The sequence below is a fragment of the Panthera uncia genome, chromosome D2, assembly GCF_023721935.1.
Source record: "Panthera uncia isolate 11264 chromosome D2, Puncia_PCG_1.0, whole genome shotgun sequence".
Classification (NCBI taxonomy): Eukaryota; Metazoa; Chordata; class Mammalia; order Carnivora; family Felidae; genus Panthera; species Panthera uncia.
Genome location: NC_064818.1, coordinates 51,816,917 through 51,828,073, shown reverse-complemented (window position 1 = coordinate 51,828,073; position 11,157 = coordinate 51,816,917). Strand labels below are relative to the sequence as shown.

At 49.7% G+C, this 11,157-nt stretch overlaps 1 protein-coding gene across 1 annotated transcript; it reads left to right on the top strand.

Annotated features, from left to right (window-relative positions):
- The first annotated feature begins 259 nt into the window (after window positions 1-259).
- Window positions 260-9,310, top strand: RBP4 (retinol binding protein 4). The gene is made up of 6 exons (XM_049646439.1): window positions 260-326; window positions 495-623; window positions 725-861; window positions 1,010-1,116; window positions 6,944-7,156; window positions 9,154-9,310. The coding sequence occupies exons 2-6, from the start codon at window positions 513-515 to the stop codon at window positions 9,189-9,191; spliced, it is 606 nt and encodes a 201-aa protein (XP_049502396.1). The 5' UTR covers window positions 260-326; window positions 495-512; the 3' UTR covers window positions 9,192-9,310.
- Window positions 9,311-11,157: the final 1,847 nt, after the last annotated feature.

Genomic DNA, 11,157 nt, shown 5'->3' with positions numbered 1-11,157 from the left:
TGCCGGGTGACCAGGCCAGGGCTTGTATCCGCGGCTCGGCCAAGGCCACCCCGCGCGGCAGCTCCACCGCCCGCGGCGGCCCCGGAGGTGAGGCTCCAGCCCAAAGGGACCCTCCCTGCCCCGGGCGGCGGTGAGTCAGGTCGCGTTATGCAAGTGCTGGCCGGCCGGCCCGGCGCCTCCCCTCGGTCTTTCACCCCCGGCCGTTACGAAAGCGCGACCCCCCTCCCGCCGGGGCTATAAAGCGCCCGGGCGGCCCCTGCGGCGCGCTCGTCTCCCTGGCTCCACGCGCACCACGCCGCCACCAGGCTTGCGCGCAGCTCCGGGCGGTGAGCGGCGGCGGGGCGGGGGCCGGGGCAGGGGCCGGGGGCCGCGAGCCGGCCGGGGGTCGCGGGCTGGCGGGCGGACAGGGCCGGGGGTCGCGGGCGGGGCGGGCGGGGCGGGCGGGCAGGGCCCGGGGGTCGCGGGCGGGCGCTCACGGCGCGCGGTACCCGCAGGACTGACTTCTGGGCACGATGGCGTGGGTGTGGGCGCTGGTGCTTCTGGCCGCGCTGGGCAGCGCCCGGGCGGAACGCGACTGCCGGGTGAGCAGCTTCCGAGTGAAGGAGAACTTCGACAAGGCTCGGGTAGGTATCTGCCGGGCGGTCCCCGGTGCCCCGCGTTCTCCCTTCCCGGAGGCCGGCCCTGCACGCCGAGCCTCCAAACCCCGCGCTCGCCTCTTTCGCAGTTCTCCGGGACCTGGTACGCCATGGCCAAGAAGGACCCCGAGGGCCTCTTTCTGCAGGACAACATCGTCGCCGAGTTCTCTGTGGATGAGAATGGCCAGATGAGCGCCACGGCCAAGGGCCGAGTCCGTCTTTTGAAGTCAGAGCCTCCCTCAGCCCCCCATCTCCAGCTGAGCACCCAACCCTGACTGGGGAGGGCGGGGGGGGGGGGGGGGGGCAGCCTCCGGGTGGGATGGTGGGAGGAAGCCCTTTGTCGGCCTGGCTCAGGATCTCTTTGGCTTTTGCAGTAATTGGGACGTGTGCGCAGACATGGTGGGCACCTTCACAGACACTGAGGACTCTGCTAAGTTCAAGATGAAGTATTGGGGCGTAGCGTCCTTTCTCCAGAAAGGAAGTGAGTAGTCAGTTCAGTAGGACCATCTCAGGGGATGGGGGGTCATACCTGGCCAGATTGCCGAGTTTCTTCTTCAGCGGCACTCTTGGAAAGAATGGTCTGTAAGTGGCAGGAACCCTGAGCAGGGCCTGAGGTTGGGGAGGTGAGATTGGGACTGACCAGGCCCCCTCCCTGCCCACTTTCCCTACCTCCAGCTCAGAAAACCTGGCCCAAGCTCAAAAGGACTTTGGGCTTGTTAGGTGACCTCCTTCTGCCATTTTCCTATCCAGCCACTGTGCCAAGGTGTGTAGCCTTCTCCATGCTCAGACTTCCCATCTCCCCAAGACCCATCCCACCTCACCATTCACCCTGGTTTTGTATTTCCTCCATTTCATTGGGCTGAATCCCTGAGACAGCTTGATTACTTGGGGCCCCAGCAGAGGCTGGGAGACCTTTATCCAAGGATGTGAGGAGCACTGTGCATAGGGTTGGCTGACTCCGGGGTGCCCTGCCTGCAGATGCTGAGATTCTGAGCCAGGCACAGTGTTCTGGGTGGCACTGATCTCTCTGCTTTCTCCCAAGCACCAAAACTCAGATGGGGGACAGACAGGGTGTTGAAGACTCAGAAAAACATCCTAAAATCTAGGTTGATCATAAGAACACAACATTTACCTGCCTTTTTGACTTTCTTTCCATTTCTCTTAAGTTTCAAATCTGGAATCCATTTGGTACCCAGGAAATAATGCAGGCCAAGGGGGACATATCATGGGATCTTAGGGAGTTACCCCTACAAAGGGGGTTCAATATACAGATGAATAAACTGAGACCAAGAGAAAGTATTGATTTGCCCACGGTCATACAAGTTTGTGGGAGCCAGTGTCAAAAGCCAGGGATTCCAACTCCCAGGTAAGTAGTAAAAAAGTATTTTAAATAATGCAGCAAAACTTCCTAGAGTGATTCATTTAGTGTGAAAGATAGGCGTTTCTGGTAATGAATTACAAAAATCAATACTGGGGGTACAAGATTACTAATTTTTAGTAAACGTAAACACATAATGCTCTGTTGCATTTTGAGATCCACTCTGGAAAGAGCTAGTATTCTGCTGGTAGTGCATTTGGGAAGAGTGGGAGAGAACCCGATGAGGAGGTGGGGTTTGCTTCTTGTGTCCTACCCCCTCCTTTGCTACCAAACCAGATTAGTCTTGCTTTTACCTCTGGTAGGTTGAGATTCTACCTAGGATTTCATCTGGAGGCAAAAAAAAACAAAAACAAAAAAAACTTAAAATCTTTAAAGCGATAGCTATAGATATTCCGTGAGATGACTACAATATGGAAGGCTCAGAATTCAGTTCCTTGTGAGATTCCCTTTCAGGAAAGAAGCAGTGCTGGATAGTGGTCAAGCATGCAGGGTTTAAATTTTTTTTTTTTTTTTAACGTGTATTTATTTTTGAGACAGACAGAGCATGAACAGGGGAGGGGCAGAGAGAGAGGGAGACACAGAAGAGGGAGGGAAGCAGGCTCCAGGCTCTGAGCCATCAGCCCAGAGTCCGACGTGGGGCTCGAACTCATGGACCGTGAGATCATGACCTGAGCTGAAGTCGGACGCTTAACCGACTGAGCCACCCAGGCACCCCGATCCTGCCGGGTTTAAAAGTTAGACTGCCTGAGTTCAAATCCTAACTCGACCCACTACCTGTGGGAACTCAGGTGTGTTCCTTATCCTGTCAGTCCCTCAGTTTCCTCCTCTACAAAAGGAGGTGATCATAGCCCTTGCCTCATGGAGTTGTCTTCTGTGGATGCAGTGAGTTGACCTGCAGAAAGTTAGAAAAATGCCTGAGATGTGTGTTCTCCGCAAGTGTAGATTATTAGTGCTTCATTTTCTCCCCAGGCATGAGTTACATTTCATCTTCTGGGCACGGGATGGGAGGTCCCACAGAGACCATCAGTTCAAGCCTCTCATTTTACAAGTGAAGAAACTGAGGTATCTTTTAGAGAAGTGACTAGCCCAGGGCCACGTGGCTACTTAGTGGCACTTAGTGATACCTCTTTGCCCAGGGCATGAGCTGCCCCCGTGTTTTCTAAGTGTCCCACAGACCGTATGATTTGTTGTTTCTACCTTCCTGTATCTTACATGCTTTGGGGCCTGGGGAGGTGGGGGGCTTTTACAAACTCTACCATCTCTCCTTGTGCCAATTTCTTTCTTCCTTGATCTTGGTCTGGCATTAAACCCCGACTTGGTCAGGAGGGTCTGAAGCCTCAGAGAGTGACCTGCGTTCTTAGTCTCTCCCCCTCTTCACATGCTGCATTTCACCAAACAGATGTGTTTAAAACGAGGTACACTTATGCAGAGAAAATAGCTCAGGAACAAAGGCTCGCTAAATTTGTTGTCATGTTATTTTAAAAATAAATGCAGTAAATCTCTCAAGTTGAATATTAAGTGTCAGTGTCAGCAGACTCCAACACGGCTTGCTGCCCCAGCCTTGGGCGTGCTCTATCCTGGCCTCCTTCTGCCCCAGCTCTGCCAGCAGCAAACAGGACGTCTCAGGGGTGAAGGAATGCCATCATCAACCGATCTCGGTGGAATGTAGGCTTTACCATTGACTGGCCTCTCTGAACTTTGATTTCCTTAACAGAAATGTGGATAATGAATAGTTCCTATTTCATAAGATTGTTGGAAGGACAAATTAAGGTAATGCATGAAAAATGCTTAACCTGATGCATAATGAGTGCTCAGAAAATATCAGCTTTGGTCATTATTGTTTCGGACCATTCCTGAAAGACCTGGACAAAGACTCTCCTTTGTCTGTCTTCCAGATAAAGTCTATCACTCTGCTGGTAAAGGAGCCTGTGCAGGCTACATAACAATGTTATGTACATCAGTTCTTGAAACCTGGGTCCCCAGACCACCTACGTCTGGATCAGCAGGGTGCTTGTTAAAAGTGCAGACTTGTGAGCTCAAACCCAGACTTTCTGAATCAGAAACTCTTGGGGTCGGGCCCCAGAGTTGGCACTTTTGGTATGGTCCTTAGGTATGCTCCTTCTGCACAGTGAAGCTTGAGAAACTGCTCTAGATAATTCAATCCAAAGATTATCTTTGCTTACTCAGGTTTCAAGGTATCAGACTCCATTCACTTTGTCAGGGCCTGCTGGACTTTGGTGGGGGGTGAGGGGGGGACAATTAGAAATAGCATCACACCCACCATCCGGCTCTACTGGACTATTAGACCGAGAACTGGAGGGAGGTTTTCACTTTTGATGATGGGAGGACACAGGTGTAGGATGCTGAGGGGACCTGATCCTGGCCCACTGCACTGAGCAACAGATCTGCAAGGGAACCAGGTCACCGAGACAGCTCCGTCTACTAAGTGTTTTCTTTGTTTTTTGGACTGGCATTTAGTTAAAACCTCTAAACCCGTCCATGTGGGTACAGTATAGAGGCAGCTGCGGGGGCTCCTGGCCATATGGCCGCTGCCTTGATCACTCTCCCTCCCCAGCTCTGTTGCATGCAGACAGCTACTATCCAGAAATGTCTGGGGGATTCTGGCTCTACAGGGTGACCCACCCCCAGCTGCTGGGAGGGAGGAGGCTGGAGGACCAAGTTTATTCTTTCAAGTGGCGCTCAGGCAGTTCATCTCTTGCCTTAGGAGGGAGAATCTGGCAAGGATTGTTAGGATTTAAATTCTTCTTCTTTGAACTATTTAGCCAAAAAGAACCTGGAGACAAACCAAACCAACTTAGGCCTTTTTTTTAAAAAAAAAAAGTCAAGAACAGTAGTCAATTTTCTTAAAACCAAGCATTGAAAACTATTTAGTTCTTAAGTCAGAATTCACATTCTGGCAACAATCTTGGAAAAACAAAATTAAGCTGCAGATTTGCTGAGCTGACAGCTGCCTCGATCTCGAATTGGGGTAGCATTTCAAAGGAGAGCACATTCGTGTCTGAGGGGTTGGCTGCTGGGGCACCTCTGACAGACACACTGAGCCCCATCACCAGGGAAGAAATGACTTCATTTGCAGAGGAAGAAGACTTTGCCCAGAGGCTGGGGAGCCAGTGAGGGAAGGCCCTGGTCAGGGTGAGGCCCAGCAGGCGGCCCCATGGCTTTTGTTCCTGGCCCAGCTCCTGTGTCTGGGCACCCTCAGCTGTGGCCTCGGACCCTGTCCCGTGGGAAAGCCTGGAGGTACAGCGGGGGCTCACTCTTCCTCCTGGAGAGCCTGGAGTGAGCTGAACCGTGGGCTCAGCTGTCCTGCGGGTCTGGATTCACACTGAAGCCCTCCTCAGCTGGCGCTCTCAGGGTTCTCCGAGCTGAGAAGCACACCCTAAGGTGGCTTAGGTGGGTAGTAGAGGTCCCCCTATGCTTTCTGAGGCCGGGGGACCCGGGTTCCTCTGCATTCCTCTCGTATGGAACCAACATAGAACAGGGACCATCACCTGCTTCACAGCTGGGGCAGGAAGGAGATGGAGACACAGAGGCTTTTCGTTTCTTGTTTCTTGTCCCCTCTTTCCCCAAGTTACGTACTGCCTGGAATTAATGTGGTGTAGATGTTAGGCCTGTGGGCTCCACTTCTGTCCTGCTCTTTGTGATCTTGGGTAAGTTATTTAGTTTCTCTGTACCTCAGTTTCCTCATCTGTAAAATAGGAATAACAGTGTGGACTTTTGGGTAGACGGGAGGAATAATTGTTTACACAGTGACCGATGCATAATTAATTGCTCAGAAAGTCCTAGCCATGGCTACATGTTAATGAGAATGTTAAATTAGTAGAGATGTGGCACTTTTTAAAAAAGTTTTATTTTTAAAATTTTGTTCCTTTTTTAAAGTTTATTTATGTATCTTGAGAGAGAGAGCATGCCCGTGCACACAGGAGAGGCAGAGAGAGGGAAAGAGAGAATCCCAATCAGGCTCTGAGCTGTCAGCATGGAGCCCAGCACAGGGCTTGATCCCATGAACTGTGAGATCATGATCTGAACTGAAATCAAGAGTTGGATGCTTAACCAACTGAGACACCCAGGCACCCTGGAGATGTGGCACTTTTTACCAAATATAAGGCATTCAGGTAAACCTGAGCATTCATTGTTGTTTCCCCAGTCCAAATCTCTCAAACATACATTCTTATTAATGTTATTTCTCATCCTGCCTTTGTTGACATTTATACCACTTTGTGTACGCTTCTTCATGGCTTATTACCTCCCAGCCTTAGGGCTAAACAAAATCTAAATTCTTCAAGGGCTCAGCTCTGCCTCTGTCAGGGGAGATCTGAAAAATACAAGCTTCTAAGAATGAATATGTGATGTCAGAGGGTGGGCACCTTGTGTCCTCAACACAAAAACTACTCTCTTTTGCCAGCATGAAGAAGCATGTCAGGTTTCTAAGCCAGAATTAGGGTGAAGCAGAAAAGCCGTGAAGGGGATCATCAGAATGGCATCCTCCAGTGGATCGGGGGGCAGCAGGGCAGTGAGAAGACATCAGCCACAAAGGCACAGACATTGTTAGAAAATGGATGGAGAAGACAACAGTAGAAAGGTCTATTTTGTGGTTTTCGATGGGCCCACATTCTCTGTGGTTCTTTGGATAGATACAATCACATTTATTGTCAGGGTGGGAGATAATCGTTGAAGTGAACGCGGCCCCCCACGCCCTCAACTCCAGGGTTCTTTTCTGCAAAGGAGAACAAAGACTTTCTCATTTTCCCAGCTTTGTAAAAGCCATCAGAATTCTCTGTAGTCTCCTGTTTCCTAATGAAATAAAACCAGTTTCAGGAAGTCACCAGTTTCTTGAGCCTGCTCGTCAGTTTCCCTGGCACCTGCATTGGCTGAGGGAGCGGCACTGGCAGTGTGGCTTTCTGGCTTGCAGATGATGACCACTGGATCATCGACACCGACTATGACACCTACGCGGTGCAGTACTCCTGCCGTCTCCTGAACCTTGACGGCACCTGCGCTGACAGCTACTCCTTCGTGTTTGCCCGCGACCCCAACGGCCTTCCCCCGGACGTGCAGAAAATCGTGCGGCAGAGACAGGATGAGCTGTGCCTGGCCAGGCAGTACAGGCTAATCGTTCACAACGGTGAGTGGGTGAGGGTCAGGGCACCGCACACTCTCCTGAGGGGTCACTGGGCAGTGAGTTTGGGCCACAGGCCAGTGAAATACGGTGCTTCTGCCAGAGAGAGAAAACAGGGAGTCTCAGGAGCCCTGTTGGGCCCAGTTTGGTCCTTCTTGACCAGATCTTTCATTGGCCTTATCATGGGGCTGTTTCAGGAGGGATGGGCAAAAGCCCTTTTCCAAAACCCTGGCACTTTTAATTAAATCAAACTGCAGAGGACAGGCTCTTCCTTTATATCTGCTACCCCAGGCCCAGTCTGTGTGGCTACACTGCCCAAAAAACCATTTGGACAAAATTAACATTGTTTAGGGAGTCAGTAGCCCCAGTGAAGAGCCGGGCAGCAAATAATGGCCATTGCTGCCAAAGTTAAAGAGAGGGGTGCCTGGATTGCTCCGTTGGCTAAGCATCCGACTTCAGCTTAGGTTGTGATCTCAAGGCTCTTGAGTTTGAGCCCTGCGTCGGGGTCCGTGCTGACAGCTCAGAGCCTGGAGCCTGCTTCGGATTCTGTGTCTCCCTCTTTCTCTGCCCCTTCCCCACTCACACTCTGCCTCTCTCTCTCTCTCTCTCTCTCTCTCAAAAATAAATAAAAACAATTTTTTTATAAGTTAAAGAGAGACCTCACCATAGCAAGTTTGAAACAGAACCATTTCAACAAATGCTCTTTTTCTCATATGGAACTAGAGTGCCATGAAATTGACTAGCTGGTTTTCCTCACTTATGTTTTTTGAGATTCCCCAGAACAATCGTTGAATCTTTTTATAGATGTTACTCTTATCTGATCTTTTTTTTTTTTAGCATATGTGCTGCCTAAGCGAGCACTACCCCTGTCTGATCTTGCTTTAAAAACCAGTAACATTTTGGAGGAAAGTGTGCAGTCTATTTTGAAATGACACTCACTCCCACGGGAAACTGAGTTTCAAAATCCAAATAGGGTAATGTTAGCATGTAGAAAAAGAGAACAGAACTGAACTCCTCCACCAGTCATCTAACTAGCTGGCCCATGCCACACCAAACAGATACGAACCTAAACCAAACACATTAAAAAATAAGATTTTGATGCTCTACCCTGGGGGCAGCCTAAATGGAGGGTCCGCAAAGGATCTCACCACAGCCAGGCCGCACACCAAGCCCTTTCCCTGAATTATGTCACTTAATCCTCAGAGACACCTCATGAAGTAGATACTCTCATGATCCACATTCTACAGATGAGAAAACTCAGGCTATGAAAGATTACACAGGTTGCCCCAAACCTCCCACAGGCAATTGAGTTGGATGCAAACCATGGTTGTTTTGTGACCCCGACCCTCCTTGTAGAACCGCCTGCTGACACATGACCGAGGACATGGTGGACATTCTATAGAACCACCCACAGAGTGACTGAGGCCAGGCTGATTTGGCCTCCACTTCCTGAGATAGGAGGATATGCTCCCAATCCTTTGAAATGCAGTGAGGCGGGGCACCTGGGTGGCTCAGTCAGTTAAGCCTTCAACTTTGGCTCAGGTCATGATCTCATGGTTGTTGAGTTTGAGCCCCATGTTGAGCCCTGTGCTGACAGCTGGGAGGCTGGAGCTTCTTCAGATTCTGTGTGTCCCTCTCTCTCTCTGCCCCTCCCTAACTTGCACTCTGTCTCTCTCTCTCTCTCTCAAAAAAAAAAAAAAAAAAAACCCACTAAAAATTTTTTTAAAGAAAAGATTCAGTGAGGCAATTTAAGGCACGTAAAAGGAAAACTTTAAAACAGCAGCTCCTATGCTGTCCCCTCTCTCTTGCCCCCGGAGAAATTCAAAGGATTTCAGAAAGCCTTAAGGATGCCGATGAATTACAGATGAATTACTGCCACATCTAGCTGTAACCCTACAAGAAACATTTGAATAAAGCTGAGCCCTAAGGCCATCCTGATATACCCCATGTACCTTTAACATTGGGTCCAACTTTCTGTCATGACTTTGTTTTCTGTATTTCAGGTTACTGTGATGGCAGATCAGAACAAAACATTTTGTAGCAACGTGGAGTTTCATTGGAAAAGTTCCCATTAACTCACTCAGCCTTCAACTCTGTCTTACCTTAGGAGTTTAGTTTCCCTGCTCTGCTCCCCTCCCCTCAGCCAACATGGAACCTTAGTACACATAAAAATATATGAGGTGATAAGTGAATCTGCACTCGAATGAATGTCTGCCTTCCTGGAGTGTCCTAAAGAATCGTTTGAGGCTTAGGATTCCAGACTTTGATTTATTAAAATATAGTCACCGGTTTGCTGTGATCTGGGTTTTTATTTGTGTTGTGTCTGTGTCAAAGTGAGAAGTCCTGCAGATGGTTGGGTACGGTGTGCTTTAATATACCAGGAGGGGCTCTTGTCTCCCAGCCTCTTCATGACTTTTGGCCTGTTCTAGTGCCCAATCTCCATTATTAATGACTGTGGCTTCTCTTGACTTCCTGAAAAAACAGGTTTCCCCATTAAGTGAGAAAGGCCTTAACTACTAGCCTGGCCAAGGTACTGAGGCCAAAAGAGGTGAGTGTTGGTAGGCCAGGCCAGCGAGCCCAAGGCCTCAATGTACCCAAGGTTCATGAGGTAGGTAGGATGGGGGGCTCACCACCAACCCTTCATTATTTCTAGCACTTAATTTACTTCTTTTTTTTTTTTAATGTTTGTTTATTATTGAGAGAGAGAAAGAGCACGAGCAGGGAAGGGGCAGAGAGAGGAGGAGACACAGAATCCAAAGCAGGCTCCAGGCTCAGAGCTGTCAGCACAGAGCCTGATGCAGGGCTCACACCCACAAATGCGAGATCGTGACCTGAAGCGAAGTCAGATGCTTAACCGACTGAGTCACCCAGGTGCTGCTTAATTCAGTTCTTACTTCAGGCATGGCCAAAATATTGAGGGACAGGTTGCTGTGAGCTTCCCTGGGGGAGTTAGGAGAGGGGGCCCTGGAAACGAGATCTGTGGGAAGATCATGGCGCCCCCTACTGGAGTGCCAGAAAGGGGCTAGCTGGGATAGAAGTAGTGGGGCTGGAATGGAACACCAGTGTCCCACACGGTTAGTAGCACTTGTGAACACAATGCCTAACCTCATTCAGAGCCATTTGCCTTCATTTCCCAGGAGCTCCCAGGAACTTCAGTTTCTTATTTGGAAAAGGCATCAAGGCTTTGGTACCAGAGTCTTGGTTTTAAGTCAAAATCCAGCTTAGATATGTATTAGCTGTGTGATTTGGAGCTGGTTATGTGATTTTTCTGAGCCTCGCTCTTCTCTTGTGAAATATGGGGAAATAGTATCTGCTTGATAGGGTGCAGTGAGGGTTCAGTTAGACCACTCAGGAGTTGTGCAAGCCCCGGAGATGATGCCAGACTGATGTTCATGAACTGGGTCTGGAGGTGGGGAAGGGCACATACGTGTAGAAATCTCTGCTTGGGGGCTGGCATATCACAGAGCCAAAAGGGGCTTCCGGGTCCACCACTTCACTGTGTGTTCTCCCATCAAAGAGGCAGATGACAGGTAACCCCGTAGGGGTAGTCCCTGCCTGTCGTTCACACGGAACAACAGGTGTCAGAACTGGGCTCTTCATCTTCAGTCTGATGATTCCAGACACCCATAACATAGCCACACATCACATCAAAAGACAGCTTTAATTTACCAAATCTGTCAACCAAAGATGAACAAAAGATCCCTGTCCTCTTGTTCTCAAGCTTGTGATCACCATAAATCTTCCTTCGGAAGCAAGCTACTCAATAAACTTTGTAAGCAATGGCAACCAGTGGCACTGATTTACTCTGAAACAAAGATTTGTTGAACACCTACTGTGTGCCAGTACCCGAGCTCTTGTGCGGTCCTGCCATTGCCCAGACTGCAAGTGATGGCATATCCCTGGGATCTCTTTGGCTCTTGTTTCTCCCCTCCCCCCCTCCACCGCCTCTTTGTCGCAGAGATAATTCATAAAAATGGAGACCTGTAAACACAATGTGATGACTCCTA

Bases quoted from the DNA above. Each gene is read 5' to 3' on its own strand.
- RBP4 (XM_049646439.1), top strand. From the start codon at position 513: ATGGCGTGGGTGTGGGCGCTGGTGCTTCTGGCCGCGCTGGGCAGCGCC. The intron at 624-724 runs GTAGGTATCTGC...CCTCTTTCGCAG, and splicing joins AGAACTTCGACAAGGCTCGG to TTCTCCGGGACCTGGTACGC. The intron at 7,157-9,153 runs GTGAGTGGGTGA...TCTGTATTTCAG, and splicing joins CAGGCTAATCGTTCACAACG to GTTACTGTGATGGCAGATCA.